The 24,636-nt window shown below is 38.2% G+C and overlaps 1 protein-coding gene across 4 annotated transcripts in view; it reads left to right on the top strand.

Moving 5' to 3' along the window:
• LOC102864624 (kelch-like protein 13-like) overlaps window positions 1–19,202 on the top strand; it is a 153,545-nt gene extending 134,343 nt beyond the window's left edge. For all 4 annotated transcript variants that reach the window (XM_006893763.1, XM_006893760.1, XM_006893762.1 and 1 more), the window contains 3 exons: window positions 6,632–7,427; window positions 14,119–14,232; window positions 17,572–19,202. In XM_006893763.1, coding sequence (XP_006893825.1) covers window positions 6,632–7,427; window positions 14,119–14,232; window positions 17,572–18,059 — 1,398 coding nt within the window. In that variant the 3' untranslated portion in view covers window positions 18,060–19,202. The remainder of the gene's footprint in view (window positions 1–6,631; window positions 7,428–14,118; window positions 14,233–17,571) is intronic.
• Window positions 19,203–24,636: the final 5,434 nt, after the last annotated feature.

The following is a 24,636-nucleotide window of genomic DNA, read 5'->3' as shown; positions in this document are numbered from 1 at the left end:
AATTTTAAACAAACAAAGCAGAATAAAAGTGAGGAAGAGTAACATCTTTATTTTTATATAAAGGTGAATATAATCAGAAATGCAAACTGTGATGCTTGAAGGTATTCTTTTATATTTCATTGTTTTCAAATGACAGTTCATTTATTTTTCTTGGTATAGGTACATCATTTGTTGTATGTACATATTTAGTATCAGTGTTAGGACCGAGGGATTCACAGTGAGATGGACAGAAATGTTTATTGAAATGTCTGGCTGTGTAGAAGCACTGAAGACAGTAAAGTAGGTGAAGCAATATTATTGTACATAGGAGAGAAGCAAAAGACTGAAAAACAGGGAGAACTTAGTTTTCTCAAGGGGAAAAATGAAGGGAATCCGAAATCATTGGAAAAGTCAGTTTCTTTTGCTAATTGATGTGATCAGTAGCAAGCCTATGGAGTTATCTAGGGTCATTTTAATAACAGGTCTGGAGAGATTGTCTAGTTCAGTGTGCGGTACATGGAGTGCTTATATAGTAAACCTACTTCACAATTCTAAACGCTGCTCTATACTGGATTTAGTAAAAATTAATAGACATGCCTTTTTGAATGTATGTGCGTATATGTGTTTGCCCTTGTGATACTATATGAGGTAGAGAAATAGTTTCATGGATAAAAATGATTTTTTAAATAATTTTAATGAACATTTACAGAGAATTTGGATTTCCATTCATTCATTGCTGCACTTCTCTACCCACCCAGCCCTCTCCCCCCGCCCCCCAGTTCGCTCCTCTCTTTCAAAAGTAAAAGAAAGACTCCCTCCCTGGTACACAATCCCCCCGCACCCCTCCCACCACCCCAAGTACATTCCACTATGCAACCTTAATTGTGGAAGATCAAAATGATTTTTAAACAATTCTTTCTTCCTCATAAAAAAAAAATCTTACCTTCCTTAAGACCAGGGCTGAGAGCTATTCTGTGAGTATCCTGATAGCCAAACTGACTGTTTATGGATGGATTTGTTGGTACCCAGGGTATGGTAGTTGTTTAATATTCTAAATATCATCTCTGCTTAAAGTGGCCTAGTAGTAATTATTTGAGTCCACCAGCTGCTCCACAGGAGAAACATGGACAGTTTCCTGTCATATCATTTATATCTTCTGAAAACCCACTGGAGAGTCACTATGACTCAGTTCTGACTCGGTGACACATAACAGCATCCTATTTTTGTCCACCTAGCATATAAATATCTGCAAGAGAAAGAGAAAAGGTCTAATCTGAGTACAAACCACTTCAACTCCCCAGCATGGTTTTAGTGAATCATTCATTGCTGTTGGCCATTTAACACCATGAGTTGCTGCGAAATATAGTAAGTGTGTAGCCAAGGACCATTGCAACAACTAATACTGTATCCAGTAAGAGAAAGACATTCAACATACATAGAAATAAAAGAATTACATTTTTTAATCTGGAGATCCCATCAGACTCAATATATAGTTTTTTTGGGTTACCTCAAATAGCATTTAGAAATGATTGTTAAGTGCCACTGAATCGGCTATGGCTCATAGCAACCCTTTAAACAGCACATCTGAATTTTGCCGTATCCTGCCGCATCATCATAAGACAGAGCAAGGTGTTTTATCTGTTTGTAAACGATCCCTTTGTTATCACCAAAAGGTCCCTTTCCCAAGCCCTGCAATATTGTCATCAGTGGAATAGAAGATGCCTGCTTTTACTGACTTTACTTGACTTCCCAAAGGGGCTGTTTTAATTTCTTCGCAGTTTGCCCTTTCTGCACTGGTTGTACCTGATAACAGACTCTCATTCTAACAAAGTAGATCGCACCAAGGAGAATTTAGTACATTGAGTGAGGTGTCCCCAAAATTTTACTGGATTTCGTAACTTTGCATTTCTCTTGAGTGTAAAAGGAGCTCTGGCGACATACAGGGTAAGGAGTTGAGCTGCCAACCCGAAGACACGTGGTTTGAATCCACTAGCTTCTTCACAGGACAAAGATGGACAATTTCCTCCCATGCAGTTTACAGCCTCTGAAAACCCACTGGAGGGTTAGCTCCAATTCAATGGCAATGAAAGGGTTATTTTTTTTTTTTAGTGTAAAAAAAAAAAAGCAGATATTTCTTTTGCATGGAAATGTCCTTGTATAAAATTCTTGATCATCAACAGAATAACATCACAGATATATGATGAAACATACAATTCATATGACAAATTATGTTAATAACAATGTTTGAGTATCTCAAGTATAATTTGAACAATTTTGTACAGCAACACTAAGTACAGGTACGTTAATGAGAAAACCACATTCAGAATTATGATGCTTGGAATTGCCTTGATGATAACTGGTTTTTGGTTATAATTGAGCAATTTATATAATTCTATCGAAAACTTAACTGTGAAATTGGTTATTTTTACAGCAACTTAATCAGTTCCTTAAGCAGGTCAAGAAATGTCCTTTGAGACAGAGCTCTGGTGGCCTAGTAGGTAAGGAATTGTGCTGCCAACTCAAACTCAGGCAGTTCAGATCCACTAACTGCTCTGAGAGAAAAATATGAGCAATCTCTTCCGTATTAACAGCTTCTGAAAAGCCACTGGAGGATCAGCTATTAGTTGGCTCTGATTCAACAGCAAAGGGAGGAGGCTGTTTTCCTTTCTTTTTTATCCTTTAAAAAACAGATATTTATTATCTGTACAGACTAGTGTTTGTAATGACTGAGTTTTAAACAATCTTTATTAGTTTGCATACAATAATTTGTTTATATTGTTTTTCATTCACTTTGCAACGACTGTTTTTGACCAGCTAAAGATTAAATTGGAAAGGTTTCCCCCTAATTTTGAGGTGTAGGTGTTTTCTTTTTGAAGTAAATTTTATACTTTCCATTTTCAAAATGCATTCTATTATACATGGACTGCAACATATGCTAGGCTAAAGAAATGATTGTGGCTTTACTTTTTCCCCTTATTACTTTCTTTTTAAAAAATGAATTTTAATGAAAATTTACAGAGATTTTGGATTTCCATTCGTTATTGAACTTTTGTCCCTGCCCACCACCCCCAGTTTTCTCTTTGAAATGTAAAAATTCTTTCATTGTTATACAATCCCTGTTCCCAAGTCTACTCCACTATGCAGCCTTCATTCTAGTCTCCTGTCATGACAATAATACCTAATCACATATCTCTTTTAAACAGTGGCATTATGCAATATTTGTCTTTTTGTGACTGAAATATTTCACTCAGCATAATGTCCTCCAGGGTCACCCATTTTGTATAATATTTCCATGAGTTCCTATAGTATTTCATTGTTTGAATATACCACAGCTTCTCTATCCATTCATTTGTTGATAGCCACTAGGGTTGTTTCCAATGCTTTACTATTGGACAAAGCTGCTTGGGTGGTGGTGATGGTTTCTTTAATTTATATTCCCAGTAGTAGAATTGCTGGATCTAATGGTATTTCTATTTGCAACTTTTTGAAACAGCAACATACAGCTTTCCATAGTGGTTGTACCATTTTACATTCCCACCAGCAGTGAATAAATGTTCCAGTTTCTCTGCAACCTTGCCAGCATTTATTGTTTGCTGCTCTTTTGAATCTTGCTATCCTTACTGGGGTGAGATGATATCTCATAGTCGTTTTGATTTGCAGCTCTCTTAGAGTTAGGGATTTTGAACATTTGTTCATGTGTTTGTTGGCCATCTGAATGTCTCCTTTGGTGAAGTGTCTGTTCATATCCTGTGCCCATTTTTCAAATGGGAATTTTTAATCTGAGACATTTTTAAAAATCATGACTAAGAATTGGATTGAAATGAACCATAATCAATCCATCCTTATTCCCCCAAAGAGCATGTCATGATTCCATCATTATTGATCTGCTTATATTGTCAACTGTCATTCTAGGCTTTCAATCTTTATATTCTGTGATTAATTTATGTGGGTTTGATTACATGTACTTGATAAAAATTAATTTCCTGTTACCTATTTTTCTTATCCGAGTTGTGTTTTAAAATTAATAAGCTTTGAGTAATTAGCTGTATTAGTTTGACAGGTATTCTATTTTTAGTTGCATTTATCATTGCAACTTTGATTTTTTCTTTGCTATTAGTCATAGTATTTATCCTCTGTGGTAGCTGTTGGAGGTGAGCTATAGAATATACCTTTCATCTTTCAATAAAATGACAATTCAGGCTGTTATGAACTACCAATCTCTGGCAATTTTTAAGATAGGAGTTTTATAATATTGACAAGGTGATGTGTCAGGGTCTTCTCCAGACCTGTGACTGTGTATATGAGCATATGGCTTTGTAAAATGTCTTTCAGGTATTCTGGGTGCCTTTTAGTGGTAAGAAGCTTTTAGTGAAAAAACAGCTTTAACACTTCTTTTAGTGGTAAGAAGCTGTGAAAAAAGCAAGGGTTTTTTTTTAGTGAAATGAAGTTTTACCACTTCTTTTTTAGAGGTAAGAAGCTATGCTGCAATCTCTAAGGCACTCAAATCAAATTCACCAATGTGCAATCTCCTCCCGTGCAATTTACTACCTCAGAAAACCTGCTAGAGGGTCAGCTGTGGGTCTGTACTATCTCAACTCGATGGCACACAATAGCAATAGTACGTGCCTTTTAACAAAAGATGGAGCTGTGGTGGTGAAAACCATAGGGAGTTGTGTTGCTAGCACAAAGGTAGGACCTCTCTGGCAGTTTGAAACTACCACCTGCTCTGCAGGAGAAAGATGGGCAGCCTCCTCCCCTGGAATTTACAGCCTTGGAAAGCCCTCTAGAGGGTCAGCTGCAAGTCAGTTCTGACTCAACAGCTATAAGTAAGTGAATTTAACTAAAGATAGGCTTTAGTCTCTTGCTATTTTAGTAATTATTTTTCCTGTTGGGTTAATTTGAAGAGGGGAAAGAGGAAGGAATGAAATGCCTTGATCTGTAATCTTGGTTTTACTGCCTTGGAAAACCTGCTGGAGGGTGAGCTATGGTTTGGTTCTGACTTGATGGTAAACACCAACAACCAACAATCTTCCTTTAGTTCATCTGCATTAAATTTAGATTGAAATTTGAAGATTAACACCTGATTATGATTTTTTTTTTTAAAAAATCGTTTGGCCCACGTGAAGCAATTTTTCTATGGTTTTTGTTGTTGCTGTCATTAATAATAATATTGGTAATGATGAAAATCTAATTATATATTTGTGTTGTCATCAACCTTTGCTTGTCCTTACTGGTAGCTGAATCCACTACCATCAATTCGGTTCCGACATGGCAACCTTCTTTTGGGTTACTAAGGAGAAGATTTTACAATGGGAGAAGCTGCCCATCTTTCTCCTATGGCACATCTGGTGGATTTGACGTGCATACCTCTCAATTAGCATCCCAGCAAATTGTAAACTCTATCACTAGGGCCCTTTATCATATCAATAAATGTGTTCAAAGGTGCAATTACCCTTTCTCTGGGGAAGTGCTCTGTCATACTTGCATTGGAAAGTGGATCCATTTCTTTCAAACAGGAAACCTTCACACTCGTATTCTAGACAATTAAGCCCTAACTGCACTCTATTTACTCAGCTTAACATTTTTATGAACTGCTGCCCTTGCCATGCCTAAATGTGGTTTAAAATGTACTTTTTGTTATCCACGTTAGAAATCTAAAGTTTTTGTGGTTTTTTAAAAAAATTCTTTTATTTTGTACTGGTTTACATACAAAGTTCGTATACATTGTTTTTCACACCAGGTCTTTACCCTTTCCTTTACACACACTTTCCTCTACCTATCAAAATTGTGCAACACTATGATTAAGCCCCCTTTTGATCCCCCATCCTCACCTCTCTGCTCCCCCTTCCCTCCTTGTATCCTCATACTCATTCTACAATAATGAACTTAGACAATATTTGTCTTTATGAGAGTTAGTTAGCTCAATTAGAAATCTAAAGTTTTGATCTATCTAAAATTAACCTTAGAGATCCTATCTAGGCTGATAGCATCCTATTTTACACAGTGGAGTAATGCTTTTGGTCTCATTTCCATTTTTAAGTGGAAGGATTAATGCATTTTCTTTCAGTCATCTGCCCATCTGTTAGTAATAGAGTTGCATTGATGGAAGTTTGTGAGACATACATTTGAGTCCTTTGCCTATAACCTCTGTGTCTCTGTCTCTCTTATGTGTACCCAACTCACCACATCCAGAGACATTTATATGGTAGGTTTGCTTTTGTGATTTATTCCTTGTGTTAACACTTACTGGTATTAAATTCTCATATTATCTGTTGAGCGGTGTACTGATATTTCAATACTAAAGTATTGAAAAGTAAAGTGTTGTAAGGTAAAGGTCTTGTTGAAGACTACCTAAACTTATTGCCACTGAGTTGATTTTGACTCACAGTGACCCTGTGGATCAGAGTAGAAATGACCCATAAGCTTTCCTAGAGTGTAAATCTTTATGGAAGTTGACTGCCCCATCTTTCTCCCACAGAGTAGCTGATGTATTTAAACCACCAATCTCTCTCATAGCATCTAAGAGTTTAACCAGTGCACCACCAGGACTGCTAGTATAATTGAATAATCCTCTGTTTTTCAAAAACTTCCATCTGACCAGACTATCATGAAAGTATGGTTTTCTAAAACTTTCTTTTTATTGACTTAATAGGTCACTTTAGACAATTGTGTTGAAGTGGGGCGGATTGCCAACACCTACAATCTGACAGAAGTGGACAAATACGTTAATAGTTTCGTCCTCAAGAATTTTCCTGCATTGCTGAGCACTGGGGAGTTCTTGAAACTCCCTTTCGAGCGTCTTGCCTTTGTGCTTTCCAGTAATAGCCTTAAACACTGCACCGAACTTGAGCTCTTCAAGGCGACCTGTCGCTGGCTGCGCCTGGAAGAGCCTCGGATGGACTTTGCTGCAAAATTAATGAAGAACATACGATTTCCACTGATGACACCACAGGAACTCATCAATTATGTGCAAACTGTGGACTTCATGAGGACTGACAATACCTGTGTGAACCTGCTTTTGGAAGCCAGCAATTACCAAATGATGCCATACATGCAGCCCGTGATGCAGTCAGACAGGACTGCCATTCGGTCTGACACCACTCATTTGGTCACACTTGGAGGAGTGCTGAGGCAGCAGCTGGTTGTCAGCAAAGAATTGCGCATGTATGATGAAAAGGCCCATGAGTGGAAGTCACTAGCCCCCATGGATGCCCCGAGATACCAGCACGGCATTGCCGTCATTGGCAATTTTCTCTATGTCGTTGGCGGACAGAGCAATTATGACACAAAAGGCAAAACAGCAGTTGATACAGTCTTCAGATTTGATCCTCGATACAACAAATGGATGCAGGTTGCATCTTTAAATGAAAAGCGCACCTTCTTCCACCTAAGTGCCCTCAAAGGATATCTGTATGCAGTCGGTGGGCGAAATGCGGCGGGTGAACTGCGTAAGTGTGTGCATATATTTTATTCATGTGTGTGTGTGTGTGTGAATAGTTTTTCTAGGATCCACACAGCTATATAACAGTCACCAGAGTCCATCTTAGGGCATTTCTAAAATTTCACTAAAAGAAACATCATGCCCACTACTTATTCTTCATTTTTTTCTTCATCCTCGCCAAGTTCTTCTTCATCCTTCCCAAATCTAGGCAACCAGTATTCTCCTTTCTGGCTTCTAGATTTAGTGATTCTGGCTATTTCATATACATGTTGTTACCCAGGAGTTGGTTCCAGCTCGTGGTGACAACAGAGTGAGGCACTGCCTGGTACTGTGCCAACCTCATAATTGTTGTGGTGTTTGAACCCATTATTGCAGCTGCTGTGTCAATCCCATTTTCTCAAGGATCTTCATCTTTCCCCCTGAATCTCTTCTTTACCAAGCAAAATCTATCAGAGCCATTATTTTTGCATGCTTCCCTTTTTGGCTCTCTTTTGAAGACATGAGATTATCAATAGGATCAGTAGTTAACCAGTATTCTAGGGTCCATAATGCTGCTGCTGCTGTCATGTCCAAGTGGGAGAAAAATTTAAAAGTAAACTGCTCCATTGGGCAAGTGGCCCATGCACAGTCTTTCTTGCTCACAACCTTCAGAAATCAATCCCTTTGTTTCATCTCTTATTTAGACAGATCCTGTGGTCTAGTGATAAGGAACTATACCGCCAACTCAGAGGCGCATGGTCAGTGTGGGGCAGGGGCGAGGTGGAGAATTTCTGCCTGTGCCATTTACAGCCTCTGAAAACCCATTAGAGGGTCAGCTATGAATTGGTTCTGACTTGATGGCACATACCAACACCGACAACATCTCTTATTCAAAACAATCTCTGGTGTTTTACCTTCAAAGTGAAAAGATACAAGAGAATCAGGCTTTAGAGAGCTACTCCTAAATTCATATTGTCATTCGAATATATTTAGGTTCTTAAATATATAATCTTCCAGAGCTTAACTGAAAGATAATGATTTTAATGTATTATCCTTCCACATGACAAATATAGATGTGTTCTGTGTTAATCAATAAATTGCATTTTCCAAAAATTCATGCATGATTATGCTATAGACCAAAATACTCCCTACCAAGAAACAGCTCTTAATTCCATTGAAATGCCAAATGTTTGATAGTTTTCTTTTAAACTATTACCGCTAAGTCTGTAAGTAACTATGCTCTTATAGGATATGATTGCCTGCAGTCTATGATTATATGCCTTATATGATTACATAGATACATAGAATATGATTGCCAGCACACCCAGCATTTCTTTACTGATTATTTTAAGTCCAAATACAGTTGGAGCCTTAAAAATTAATGATGTCACTGATTTCTTAAGTATTCTCTAGGGCCAAAAGGAGTCACAGCATAAAAGCAAAAGGCTTCACTTTTCTGACCCCTCCCAGTCCTTTTGTGCTATGCTCAAATGGGAGCAAGAGAATGACCACCCTATTTTGCCACATTCTTTTATCAACTATTGTTAATGCACAGAACATAAAAATGGCTGTTTGCCAGATCTACCGCACCAAAGAACAGCATCAATGAGCTCTTTGGAATTGTATCCATTTATAACATTTCTTTTCATATAAATAAGAAAAGTATTTGTATCAGTTGCCCTGGCCAATTTTCTTGGTTCCACTCTTTTTATAAAATATCAGATCCTGCTTCTACAGAAATTATTTCTTTTCATTCAGAATGTTCTGGACACAGGCTGAATTTTTTAACTCTTCTCCTGTTCTACAAACATCCCATTGTTTCTGTGTGTGGCCTTTTTGGGGTAGCTTCCTTTCGTTCTGATACTAACATCTGTTGTAATAAATTAACATTTCTATCCTGATTGCGTGAACGTATTCATATGCCTGTATAAATAGAAAAAGGGTAGTGATGGGTGACAGGAAAAGAGGATTTGTGGGCGAGTCATTTAACAAGGTTACTACTATTTGCACATCGTCTTGCTTTATACACATAGTAACTTGACAGCATCTGACAATAACATCTATAATTATAAAAAGAAAACAGTGACAGCACTTGTGCGCCATATTGATGTATTTGGCCTTTAAAAATCCTCTAATGGAGTATACAGATCTAAGTAAAAATTAAGTCCATAGTATATTAAAAAGAGATGTGTGTACATGGGTATGTATGCTGCATGCACCTAGCTTTTTGCTAAAGGTATGATTCCTTGGAAATACCACTTTCTCTTGACACGTGTTACAGTAAGTAACTAGGAAACATTAGAGTAGTGGTCACTAAAGTAAAAAAGGAGTCAATTATTTCTGGTAGCTTTCAAAATTTTGTCATATAAGGCATTGATCTCCCCTTGAGGTATTGAAGAGGAATATGACAGTTCAGATCTTTCACTTCAGTGAATAAGTCAAGCTTTTAAATAATGAAGAAAAAAATATAAAATGTGTTGGATTTTTTTTTCAAATAAATATACAGTTAAAATTACTTAAAAAATAGTTAAATTCTTCAGATTTGAGTATTCTTGATTAAAGAGTTCATCATCGTTAATTGGCACTCCAGGATCCCAGAGTCCATCCTCCCTCTATAATAAACATCATTGTTCCAGTCTTGCCTAGACTTTTCCCTAGTTTCAAAGGCCAAAAAAGCATGAATGAAACATGCTGTAAACAAATTACTGTATGTAAAGCTATTTTTTTTAAAAGGAGTGAAAAAATCAACCAAGGAAGCTCCACATTGTCCTTTGGAGATGATTCTGAACTCAGATTAGGATCGCCTGAGAAGATAAGAACTTCTGGTCACATATATAAAATATCCAATGTGAATTGAATGTAACTCTTAAACCAGAGATCTTCTCGGTTTTAAACACCAAGACTCCAGATAATTGAAATTCATTTTCTTGATTAGGTATTGATGAACTTTTCCTGTAAAGGGCCAGGAAGTACACATTTTCTTTCAGCTTTATTATGTACAACATGATCTTGGTCACAACTACTTGAATCTGCCACTGCAGTGCAGACATAGCCATAAGCAATTAACAAGCAGATGGGTATGGTTTTTATTGCAGTAAAGCTTAGTGAAATTTGAATTCCATATAATATTCATGTCACAAAGTACTATATTTTCTTTTGTTTCTTTGTCCTTTAAAATATGTGAAAACCTGCTACTATTTTTTAGCTTGTAGGCATTGAGCTGATGCTGGCCCATGAACTGCAGTTTCCTGACCCTCATCATAGTTTGCTAATCATCTCTCATTTCCACATTTCATAGACTATAATGGAGACACTGCTTTGTGACTCTAACTCCTTGCTTTGTTTTCAAACTTGCTCTCCCCCTACCCCAGAAGTTGTTACTTCATACCTGTATTTGATTGTCTTAAAAAATAGAAATAAGAGCTTGCATATGTATTTTTAAATTCAATAACTCCATTTGAAAACTAAATGCTATTGGTTTTACTAACAACAACAGAGATTCAACATAGAGAAAGTCTAAAGATTGAAAAAGATTAAGGGATTGGAAAACTAAGCTTGGTTGGAAGAAGGAAAGTTTAGAGACAACTAACTATTATTGTTAGTTGGGACTGTTAGAGAGCTCTGTTGGCTTAGTGGTAAGGAGTTATGCTGCCAACCCAAAGGCATGTGGTTCAGAGCCACCAGCTTGAAGATGGACAATGCCCCCCCCCCTGTGTGATTTACTGCTTCTGAAAACCCACTGGAGGGTCAACTAAGAATTGATTGTGACTTGATGGTACAGTTGTTCTGGTTATTCATGGTTGGTAGCTCTCTTGGACTAAGGGGCTCTGGATGGGAGAGTATAGATGAGTTCTTAGAAACTGTATTAAGGGAAAAAATGCAATTAACTCACTAACAGAGGAACAGTATTATCTTTCTTCATAGGAAGAATATTGTTAATCATGAAGAGTGATTAACTATTCAACTTGTAGCTCCACTATAAAAAGAGTGAGAGGAAATTAATTGAAATTACATCAGAACAGATTGGATTAGACAGAAGGAAAGACTGCTATACTCTAGACACATTAAAGTTCAAGGCAGAGTCCTACATATTAAAAAAGTATAGCATTATAGAGAAACTTTTCATAGGCAGATCTCTGGAAACCTTTTCAAACCCTTTTTCAGCTAGAATGTGTGATTAGACTACATTATCAGATAAAATCTTCCCATTAATCCTATTAATTACTTTTCTAATGTCAAGTACCAATCAATATGCGAGGTCCTCTATGAATGGAGAGAGAGATAATAATGCCCATTCAGTAATATATTACCAATCAATTTCATGAAAGTCAAACTAAAGGCAAATAGAAATTAATATTAAAGAAAATATCCAGTCACTAGGAATACATAACCACAATATGGGGCATGTGGCTAATTTAGCTTGTCATTAATTGTGGAAGCAGCCTTTCTTTGGTGGAAAGAATTTACAGGGTTCTGGTATTTGATGGGAGGGTTAAAAGAAACAAGTTGTTAAAGGTGTGAGCCTGAGGCAATGAGCAAAACTTGCAAGAGCAGAGATTGAAATAAGAATAGTAAGATCTTTTAAAATATTAACATTTAAATTGGAGTAGATGAAATAGAAAACAATAGAGTAATATAGAGAAAAGTATTGAATATATAATGGACTGCTAGAAGAACAAACAGGTTGCTCCTTAGAGGCAAGCATTCTGAAGCTCCGTCTGACATACTTTGGACATGTTGCAAGGAGGGACCAGTCCTTGGAGAGGGATGTCATGCTTGGGAGGGTGGAGGGACAGTGCAAGAGAAGAAGATCCTTGATGGGATGGATTGTTCAGTGACTGGGGCAATGAGGATAGGTGTGTCAAAGACAGTAAGATTGGCACAGGATAGAGCAGGCTTCAGAGCTGCAATACATAGGGTCATTGTGAGTCCCAGGCGACTTGACACATAACAACAACAACCACCAACAATCATGTGGTTATGGTTCTATAAGAAAGAAGTACTTTGCATAGTGAATTTGATGAAAGGTGTGTGTGTGTGTGGGAGGGGGGAGAAATTATTGACCCTATTCTATCTTGTTTTAACTGTGGTCAAATATTTTAAGAAAGAAATTAAGGATTCTTGTTCAGAAGGTGCTTCACCTTTTGAAAAAGGTTTGCACTTGGTGGCAGGTAGCCAAAATTTTATTCTAGTGGCTTGCTCAAATAACACACTCAGTAGATTTTTGCTTACATGCCATTGGCTATAAAGAAGTCTTACAGTCTACCTCAACTGAAAGGGAGCTTGCTCCTTTAGATTTTGTTTTGGACTTGGAGTATTGTTTTCCTGAGTAGGATTATGGTTCTGCTAGTGAGAGAGAAAAGGGGGAGGGGGACCAAATAACCAGAGTTAGGAAAGGTAGGGAATTGGGTTAACAATTGGTTTTTGTTGTTGTGTACCATGGACTTGGAACCAACTCACAGCTGACCCTCCAGCAGGTTTTTAGAGGCAGTTAATGGCACAGGATGAGATTGCCCACCCTTCTCCTGCAGGGCAGCTGGTGGCCTCAAACAGTGTGCCTTTGGGATTGCAGCGCAGCTTCTTGCCACTAGGCCATGAGAGCTCAACAACTGATAGTGTCTAAAAATAAACATGTCAATCGAAACTTCATGCTTTTGACGAGAGACTTACATCCTGTCAGCTGTTTCTTTTCTATCTTTAGAAAAAAAGGATTGCATTTTTCATCTTTCTAAACTGTCATTGTTGTCTTATTGAAGTCATAATACATTAATTATTGTTGTGCAGTATAGGTTATAATAGAATAATTGTTTTTTGTACTATCGAGTTGGAATTGATCCATAGCTGACCCTCCAGCTGGTTTTCAGAGGTAGTTTATCACACGGCAGGAGATTACCCATCTTTCTCCCACAGAGCCGCTGGTGGCTTCAAATCTTATGCTTTTGAGATTGCAGTGCAGCTTCTTGCCACGAGGCCACCCGAGTTCCCTAATAGATTAAAGGAAAAATATTTAAATAAGTCAAGATAACTTCCTCAGCAGCTCCATATTTTGTTCCTGATAATCTTTTACTTAAGAGCACTACTGGCTGCAATGGTGGGTGAATACAAATTATTGCCTTTGCCATATAAATGTGGAAGCATTTTTGCTGGTGTGTATTTTGTAGTCCATATTCATGAAATGAGACAATAGTTTTATGCTTCTTCAGAATGTGAACCAGTTATTGTACATAATTTTTTTTCTTTAGTAATTTTCAAAGTTTACTTCATATGTATTACATAAATGCATATACAAACACATGTATACACACACATATTCCTTCATGTTATGTCAGTAGGGGATGTCTAGCATGAAAGTGTTTTCCTTCCTATTATTTTCCCCCCATTAACATCTACATTTTTAGAGCAAACAAAATTCAACCAAACGTGAAATTATAAAGATTTAGAAGATATTAGAAGAAAATAAGAACTAGAGATTTCTTCAGAGACAGAAATTGTTTCTATATATTAATGAATTGCATTACTAGTGTAATCTTAACAGTTGCTACAAAATGGCCCTTTAATAACTTCTGATAAATGCAATAGTGATGTTTTGGTTATTTGGATATTCTTTTTTCTTTTTTAAATTGTGATTTTATATTCTTATATATCCTAAGAAGAAAGATAGTTAATTGCTAGGTTTGACATTGAAAATCACTTCTTATTTTCTTTCTTTCTAATAACAGCTACAGTCGAATGCTATAATCCAAGAACAAATGAATGGACCTACGTTGCCAAAATGAGTGAGCCTCATTATGGGCATGCTGGAACAGTGTATGGAGGAGTGATGTATATTTCAGGTAAACAGTTATCATGTGGCTGCAATATATTACATACATTTTTTATTATATAGTCATCTTTCCCTACAGTTATAATAGTAAAGGCCTAGAAAAGTATTTTTGTATATACATTTGTAGGCAACTTTCGTAAAAGTATTAACAATCTAATCTTCTTGTATATAAAAACTTTAAAAGAAAGCTGCTCAGATTCTCCAATTTGTTTCCCCCTCTTCATACTCTGTATTAGTCATCATTCATAGTAACTGCAGTAACGATTAATATTATTTAACAATTCAACATTTAGCTAACGTGTGAAGATATGCATGTCTAGTCTTTGTTACATATATATAGTTATTGTGTATATATAGTTATTGCTGTGTGCCATTGAGTTGGAACTCATAGCTGACTCTGTAGCAGGTTTTCAGAGGCTGTAAGTTGCATGGACAGCGATTGTCCATCTTTCTTTCTTCCTCAGAGCAGCTGGGGGATTCAAACTGCGTGCTTTCAGGTTGGCAGCACAGCTCCTTACCAGAGTGTGCACTTGCTCCCTCTCTTCTATCCCCTCCCCTCCCCCTCCTCTCCTCTTCTCTCTTCTCCTCTCCTCTGCTCTTTCTGAATATGATTAAAACATAGAAAATCATATATAATATATAAAATTGAACATATATCTATGCTTGAGCATGATGGAGATTGTGAGGATCGTGCAGGATGGGGTAATTTCAATCTGTTGTTCATATGTTCATGGTGTTGTTACGAGTTGTAGTAAATTCGGTAACACTTAACAGTAAAAACAACATATATGTTCTATTTTACATAAAAACATATATATATATATATTAGTGCTCATTCTTTCAATTTAGTGTAACCATGATATAGATATTTCATTTTCCTTAGCCTTTTAGTGGAAGTTCAACTATATTGTTGAGTAAATAATTCTGTGCCAATTATCTGTGTTTTGACTACATGCAGATATATGTTTTTCTTAAAATATATATATTTTTTTAATTTTTGCTACAATTTACTCACTGTGCCCCAATAATAACTTTCAAACTCAAATTATCCTTGGGTAGAATTTATAAAGGAATCCTATTTCAATGTAATTGTCACCACTGGTATTATAATATGCCTTTGTTAGGTAGATTCATATATTTTATTTCTGGAAGTTTACCTTTTCTAGTTCTTCCTCCTTTGGAAGGCCTGCTGGTACTAGGCCATCAGTTATGTTATTAGAGAACAAAGGTGTTAAGATGATGGTTGAGGTGTGAACACTGCCTTATGAAATCTGTAATCAAGGAGGATTTGGGAAAAGCCCATAGTGTGTGACTGGCAGGGTTCTGGTATCAAAATCATGAGCCACATACAAGACAGCTTATATGGAAACAGCAATTTAGGAGATCATATGCTTCACCAGTCAGAGAGTTTCTCCATCTTTCTGTTTTATGTTTATAGCTGCTATACCATTTTAACGAGAGCTTCAAATTTTCATTTTTTAAAAAAAGTCTAAATTGCTTTAGTGTTGCTTTGGCGTAACTAGCATGTATTACTGAAACAAGTGTAAGGCAGAAACGAGAGCTAATTTTCAAATGATAAAATGACTTGTTTTCTGGGAATTTTGGAAAGTATAGAAATAATATTAAAAAGCAGAAGAAAGCATAGTAATTGCCAGCTGGGCGGAAGAGAGTAGAACTTTGAATGATGCCACTGAATATCAGCTTTGTCTTTTTCTTGTCTGTAGAACACTCTGACACTTTCATTATAGAGACAGAGTTATGTGTGATCCAGGAATACACTTCATAGAGAATATAGATTCAACAGATCAGCATTGTACTGCTGTGTGTATAAATTTCCACATTCTACTCTGTTAGCTTTCCCAATAAACATTCTGGTGGCAGCTGACCTTCCCCACCCTCACCACTCACCGAAACTCTACAGAAATATAGATCAATTTAAAAGCTTGTCCCATCTCTACAGCATTTTCAACTTTTTCAAAGCTTTTTTTTTTCCTTTTTCTCATTTCATAGTCACAATGCTGATAACTAGAGTGTTGTTGAGTGCTGTCCTGTCAGAACTGAATCATAGTCAATCCTACAATGAGTTTTCAGTGGCTGTAATTTCTATGGGAGGAAATTGCTCTTGTTTCTCCCTCAGAGCACCTGGAGGATTCAAACTGCAAACCTTTGGGTTGGCAGTGCAACTCCTTGCCAGTAGACCATCAGAGCTCCCTTCACTCACTAGAGTGGCTGTTGTTGTATGCTTGTTGAGTCAGAACTTACTCATAGCGCACCCTTTAGTGGCTTTTCAGAGGCAGTAATAACACAGGAGGAGCTTGTGGATTCAAACCTCATGCCTTTGGGTTTCTCTAAAAACCAGAATTATTGTTGTTGCTATGTGCTGTAGAGTCGCCTGCTACTCATAGCTCATGTACATAGCCCTATGTACAACAACCCTAAACCCTGCTCTATCCTGTGCCAGCCTTACTGTCTCCAACACACTTACACCCATTATCCAAGTCACTGAATCCATCTCATTGGGGGGTTCCTGTCCTGCACTGTCCCTCCACCCTCCCAAGCATGACATCCCTCTCCAAGGACTGGATAAGGAAATGAACACCTAGAGACGCTTTCACCCAGGGCTTCACATCCATCCAGAAACTACGCACACAATGCTATGAGTAAGGGGTTCATGTAAGATCATTTTTACTGAAGACTCAACTCTAAAAGTGGCCAAAATGTGTTTTTTAAATCCAGTAGCTCTCCATTTCAGTAAGTGGAGGTGATAACATAAGCTAATATTGTATCCTTAAGATGAAATCTTTCTTTTTAATCCAGAGAAAATATGTATAGGGTTCTAGTTTATAAGAAATTTTTTTCTTTTGGCTTAAAGCCCAGCACATTTATCATGTCACCATTTCTGTAGCTCAAGAATCTGAGGGCAGTGTCTCCTCTCAAGAAGAGTACAAAGCTGTGATCTAGCCATTAGCCAGAGCTGCATTCTCTTCTGAAGATTTAACTGAAAGTGTATAATAGGTTTCTAAGTTTACTGAGGAGACTGTTGGTGGAGTTCAGGCTCTCAGGGCTGTTGCAGTGAGCACCTTGGTTTTTTGCTAGCTATTGGCTTCAGACTTCCCTCAGTTCCTTCACATATGGCAGCTCACAACAGGGAAACTGTCTTTGCATACAGGGTGCAATTGAGAAAGCAAGAAAGCATGTCACAGTTTTTATAAGCCCTTATCACATTTGCTGTATTTGGCCATTATCCATTCATAAGCTGTAATATATGTGGCTAAAAGTTCATTATCTACAACAGAGAGCCTTTTACTTCTGTTTTAAAATAACACTTGGTTTACTTTTCATTCTTTAGGAGGAATTACTCATGACACTTTCCAAAAGGAGCTCATGTGCTTTGACCCTGATACAGACAAATGGATCCAAAAGGCGCCAATGACCACTGTCCGAGGTCTGCATTGCATGTGCACAGTGGGAGAAAGGCTCTATGTCATTGGTGGCAATCACTTCAGAGGAACAAGTGATTATGATGATGTCCTAAGCTGTGAATACTATTCACCTATCCTTGACCAGTGGACCCCCATTGCTGCCATGCTAAGAGGGCAGAGTGATGTGGGGGTCGCTGTCTTTGAAAACAAAATCTATGTGGTTGGTGGGTATTCCTGGAATAATCGTTGTATGGTTGAGATTGTGCAAAAGTATGACCCGGATAAAGACGAGTGGCATAAGGTGTTTGATCTCCCGGAATCACTTGGTGGTATTCGAGCTTGTACCCTCACAGTTTTCCCTCCTGAAGAAACCACACCATCACCCTCTAGAGAGTCCCCTCTTTCTGCACCTTAAGATCACCACTCACACTAAGATGCTGTAGTCCCATCTTTGCAAATGTGTCACATGACTTCTTTTCTCCTCCCCCTTTAGTAGTATATGTTAGAATTAGCCTCCAGTAATTGATACAGCTATCGGGAAAAAAAATTAAAAAAAAAGATGACATTGATGTTATTCGTGCTGTCTGTTTGGCTTAGAATGTTTATAAAGTGATAACACAAACATTCTGGATTGTATCCCATAGAAGCTGGTGTTAAACATATTAAAAAACAAACAAACAAACAAACCCAAGCTATTGTGTATAAAATGTTCATTCAGTACTTTTCTTGATGCTGTGTACTGAGTGTGAGATGTTTGTCATCTTACATTAGAAAGCCCAATAAGTCAAGTTGGAGGTGAATTATAGTAAATGTACAACTGTGTTCACTAGGCTTCAAAGTAAAAGTCGTTCTTTCATCTTTGACTGTAAGATGTTAAAGGGAGGCAGCCAGTGCCAACAGAAAACAATACACACACACACACACAAAAAGGTTGCCAACTCGCATGAGCTACCTCCCTCTTTTCATAAAGTATTTTTGACATATCTGTCAACCCACCTAACTGCGTGGGTGCATTGAGAACATATAAAGTTTCTTAAACACACAGGAGAAATAATAAATAAATTTCACCAATATTAATGAAAAATAAGGCATAACCCACCTACCTTTGCCAAGGGTTTGGGACTTTTGGAGTGTCTGTGAATTCATATACATACATATGAACTAATGAAAACACAATTTTTTTAAATTGGCACTTCAAATAAATAAGTTGGTTTTTTTTTTTTTTAAAAGAATCCTTCTAAAGAGCAGCTTCCATTACAATGGGAATTCCGTATGCACCTATAATAGGGCAACCATACTGAATTGAGGTGGATAAGGGCTAGAAATGTTGAGCAATTTAATTTGTCACTTAGCCAAATTTTACCTTCCAAATGATGTTATACTTTTTCTCCTTTGCTGTTGAGATAACTTACATATTCTATGTATTCTGTATACTCTCAGTTCATAAGGTTATTTAGCACAAAGTGCAGCAGCTTCACCTGGAGAGCTGCTTTTGCTCAGTAAATTCAACTCCCATGTTTTATCTTTTTTTGGTAAATAAAAAAAATCATTTAATGTCCTTGTGGTGTGAGGTTTTGCATTTCTTGTCTGACTCAACTTCTTTTAACTAAACATCTCTGTCTTTTCCCCCTTCCTCTTGGTATTACAAGATTCAAATGATCAAGGCTTAGATAACTGAGTGGCTTGGATGAATGGATGTTACAAGCATTCTTTCAAGGGAAAAAAATAAAAACTAGTTGGCTGCGTCTGACGTCATTGATCAGAACTAATTAACTGCTGTGGTGGGTTAGTGGTAAGGAATCGCACTGCTAACACAAATATATGTAATTTGAAATCTACCAGGTTTTCTGTGGGCGAAAGATGGGCAGTCTACCCCTTTGCTGTTTACTGCCTTGGAAAGCCCACAGGAGGGTCAGCTATGCGTTGGTTCTGACCCAACGGTGCACAACGTGAGGAACTAGTTTGTGAGAAATACTAATTGACTCTTCTTCGTCTCCATGGGAGAATTTCCAGATATGTCTTTACACATGTGCCTACTGAACCCCCTGCTGTGAAGCTGACACTGACTCTCAGTGACACTATTGGACATAATGAGAACCATGCCATAGGAATAACACATTTTGCTTCTCTGGACTAACTACTGGGCTGAAACTACTAATTTTGAAGTTAGCAGCCCTGTGTTTTAACTACTGTGTTATCAGGGCTTCCTTGAACCATAAGACCATTTACATTTGTAAGGTCAGTTTTAATGATCTTCTATAAAATCCATTTTTCCCAATGAGAAGATATTACGTAAAATGGTCTCAGATTTATTGATCATGAAGGGGGGGAACCAAACCACCCCAGGTTTTTAAAAAGGATTATGGGAATAAAGTCAAGACCACATGCCTTATCTGTTCTATTTTACCTGCTAAAGACCTGATTGTTGTGTGTTGAGTACGATGAGTCTGAAAGACCCCTAGCTGTTTTCAGAGGCAGTTATTCGCATGCGAAGAGATTTACCATCCTTCTGCAGTGGAGCAACTGGTGACTTCGAACTGCCTTTAGGCTTGCAGCACAGCTTCTTGCCACTAGTCCACCAGAGCTCAGAAAAAAAATGTGAAGGCTGTTCCAAAATGACTAACTTATCACAATCTTTGTTGGCTAGTGAGTAATTAGCCATGCAGATATCACAACTTCTGTCTTGCGTTAAACATAATGAGGAAAATAAATCTCTATCTATCATCTATCTATCTATCATCTATCTAATCTATCATCTTTCCCTTTAGTGACACTTTTGAATGTTGAAAGAACTCTGGGATGAGTTTGAAATACACCCCCCCCTCTTTCTTAGACAAGGAAGAGTTCGTTTTTAAAGTAACTGGTTCAGCGATTTCAATTCTCTACTTAACAAAACTCAAACTTATTACCTTCGCGATGACCCTCCAGTGGGTTTCCAAGGCTGTAAATTGCTTGGGAGGACATTGCTTATCTTTCTTCCAGGAGCCACTGGTAGATTTGAACCACCAGAGAGAAGTAACCTTTCGGTCAGCAGCACAGCTGTCTAGGGACTAAGCCGCCCGCGCTCTCTTCTCTGCTTATTAAACTCATTGCCATCAAGTCACAACCAACCAACCAACTCATAGGAAACTCTCAGAGGAAGAGGCTGTAAATCACATGGGAGGAGATTGTATTTAGCCATTTGCATGTAGTTAACACCTGCCAAAAACTGAGGGAGTGCTTAAAACAGACATTAATGATTACTCACCAGTCTGATGGTTCATGGGCTGGACGCACTACTCCCAGAAGCAAAGGATCTTTCCATCCTGTGGCTTCTCCCACTTCTAGGTCCTTGGATCCCTCACCATCTCATGAGCAAAAGATGGATGATTGCCGATATGAGGCTTGTAGGCGTCAGACTTGAAAGAAGTATCCATCACTTCTATCCACATTCTGTTGGCCAGGAGTCAGTCCTGTAGCTACAAGGAAATGCAAAGGCAACTGAAAACACATAGCTATGTTCCCAGAAACAAGAGGGAACCGGATTGCTGATCAGCTGGCAGTTTGCCATGGGAAATAACACAAAACACACACAGTACTGTTTGACAACTTACCTTTTCTACATCCATGCCATATGTTATTTAAAGTAGCAATTAATGCCACAGGTTACCACAGGTGCTGTTATTAAACAATTCTAACAGCTGGGAAATTGTTACACATTTTCTGTCACAGTAAATGAACTATTTACCAACAAATGTCTTAAGACAGGGTTTGGCTTTACAAGCATTTCTCACATTTGTCCTTCTTGCATTCTTTGTTTAATGTTAAAAAGGAATTAGAGAATAGCTTTTGCTTTAGTTCAGTAAAATCTCAAAAAAAAGGTTCATAAAAGTCCTTCAACGGTGTCAGTGCCTAATGTTGTTGCTATTGTGTGCCGTCCAGTGAGAACTAACTCATAGCTGACCCTCCAGCGGGCTTTCAGAGGCAATTAAATTGCACATGAGGAGATTACCCATCCTTCTCGCACAGAGCAGCTGGTGGATTCAAAATGTGTGCCTTTGGGATTTCCGCACAGCTTCTTTACACTAGGCCACCAGAGCTCTCCTAGGCTAACTATGAAAGCAAAACCAATTGGGGGGGGGGGGTTGTTGGAGAAAGAGAGATATTTTACTTTAAGGAAATGCTTCACACATTTGTTAGAAGTTGGCAAGTCTCAGGTTCATGGCTCAGATCTTAAGAGAAATGTTATCTGTGGAGGTTAAGGAAACTAGGGTTTCTAAGCTGCAAGCTGGCTTTGGAGGCTGATAAATCCAAGGTTGGCAGGTCCAGCAGGGTTGCTGGTTCAAGGCCAGATGCAGTTGTCAGGTGAAAAGCTGTCTAGCTTTGTCAGAAAGTCAATATGTATAGTCTCTGGAGGTCATAGCCCTGAGGAGACTTCACTTATATCAGGTGGTGGTTGTTGTTGTTATGTGCCGTCGATTCACCTGCAACTCACAGCGACCTTATGTACGACAGCCCTAAGCTCTTCCCTATCCTGTGATAATCTCACTATATCCAACACACCTACCTCTATCACCCCAATGACGGAATCAATCCATCTCCTTGAGGATCTTCCTCTCCTGGGCTGTCCCTCCACACTCTCAATCATGATGTCCCTCTCCAAGGACTGGTCCCTCCTTGCAACATGTACAAGGTATGTCAGACGAAATTTCAGAATCCTTGCCTCCAGGGACCAGCCTGGCTTCACCCTCTCCAGGAAAAACCTGTTTGTTCTCTTAGCAGTCAATGGTATATTCAATACTATTCTCCAACACCATAGCTCAAAGGCATTGATTCTCCTTACATTATTCCTAGTCATTTTCCAGCTCTCTGATGCAAAGCAAGTGATTGCAAGGAACATGGAATGTATCAGGCGCACCTTAGTCTCCAGACGGACATCATTGCACTTCAGTACTTTAGAGAGGTCTGTAACCTCACACTTTCCTATTGCAATATGTCTTTTAATTTCCTGGCTGCTGATGCCAAGAGTGTTGACTGTGGAGCCAAGCAAACCAAAACTGTGAACAATCTCAATCTCTCCACCATCCATCACGATGCTGCCAATCGGATCAGTGGTGAGAATCTTTGTTTTCTTGATATTGAGCCTCAATTCATACTGAAGACTGCAGTCCCTGACCTTCCACAGCAAGTGCTTCAGGTCCTCTTCCGTTTCAGCAAGCAGGATTGTATTATCTGCATAATGCAGATTGCTCATGATTCTTCCACCAATCCTGATGTTACATTTCTCCTCATAGAGTCCAGCCTCACAGATAATCTGTTCTGCATAGAGATTTAAAAGGTATGGAGACAGGATACAGCCCTGGCGCACACCCTTCCCAATTTTGAAACATGCAGTGTTCTCTTGGTCTCTTCTGATGATTGCCTCCTGTTCCAAGTATAGGTTTCTCATTAGCACAGTCAAGTGTTCTGGGATTCCCATTTTTCCTCAGAGTGAGCCACAGTTTGTTATGATCCACACAGTCAAACGTCTTTGCATAATCAATGAAACACAGATGGATATTCTTCTGGTATTCTCTGCTTTCAGCCAAGATTCATCTAATATTAGCTACAATATCCTTAGTACCATGACCCTGCCTAAACCCGGCCTGCACTTCTGGTAGTTCTCTGTTGATGTGCTGTTCCAGTTGTTTTTGGATAATCTTCAGCGGAATCTTGCTTGCATGTGATATTATTGATATTGTTCGATAATTTCCACACTCTGTGGGATCTCCTTTCTTTGGAATGGGAACAAATATAGATCTCTTCCAGTCAGTTGACCAAGTGATTCAGATTTCTTGGCACAACTTGATGAGCACATCTAGGGAAGCATCTGTTAGTAGAAATATGTCAATTGGTATACCATCAATTCCTGGGACCTTATTCTTAACCAATTCTTTCAAAGCAATCTGAACTTCTTCCTTCATCACCATAGGCTCTTGCTCTTATGTTGTTTCATTAAATTCTTCTGTGTCTGCCAGTTCCTTTTGATACAATGACTCTGTATACTCTTTCCATATCAGGTTAGGCTGAACATATCATTACAGTCCTGCCTCATTAACATTATTGTTGTTGTGCAGTCAGAACTCATAACTAACTCTCCAGCAGGTTTTGAGAGACAATAAATTGCATGGAAGATTATTACCTATCCTACTCCCACAGAGCAACTGGTGGTTTTGAAATTTGTGCCTTCAGGATTGCAGTGCAGCTTCTTACCACTAGGCCTCCAGAGCTCCCTCATTAACATAATAGAGGTTCGGATTTGTAACACATAGAATAGTTAGCTTATACTGGGACTCACGAGTTCACGTTGACCCATAATATGAACCATTATGATGGGCAAGGTTTCTAGGGGAGGAGGGATGCAGGGGAGGGTAGAAATAAACCCATAAACCTACTTTGCCTACTGCTCGATTTTTAAAAAATTAATTGCTTTGAGAAGTCAAATTATTTTCTCTCCAAGTTACTTTAGACTCACATTTGGGTCTTTTTTTTGGGGGGGGGATTTTTGTAAATTAAAGATATGTGGTGTTTTATTAGGAGTTAATGGTTCCCTCCTATCAGCTCGTATCAGAGTTGCTTCACAGTATAATTAGTGTTTTATTTAATTGGTTTGACCAGTTGACCTCCATTCCCAAGGGTCCTTGTATTTTTTTTTCCTTACCCCCGTCACAACCACTGAACTGATTTTCATGCTTAGATGGCCAACCCTGCCTCTAATTTCATTGCTGACTCCTGTGCATTTCTTGTTTTTCATGTTCAGCTCACTAAATCTCACATTTGATCCCTTGCATATCAAATGGCTCTTTTGATAAGGCAGGAAGTAAATTCTCATGAATTAAGATAATTTTAAACTGGTCAAATAGTGCCATGTTTATAAACTCTTCCACTTATTATAACCCCTCCTCCTAGTTTCCAAGGAATGTCTCTGTCAATAAGTCTGGTTTTCAGAGGCTATACATCACACAGGAGGGGCT

This window comes from Elephantulus edwardii, unplaced genomic scaffold, assembly GCF_000299155.1.
Source record: "Elephantulus edwardii isolate Elephantulus edwardi_28Jun2011 unplaced genomic scaffold, EleEdw1.0 scaffold00131, whole genome shotgun sequence".
Lineage (NCBI taxonomy): Eukaryota > Metazoa > Chordata > Mammalia > Macroscelidea > Macroscelididae > Elephantulus > Elephantulus edwardii.
Note: the sequence above shows the minus strand (reverse complement) of the source record. Positions and strands in the feature narration are given on the sequence as shown.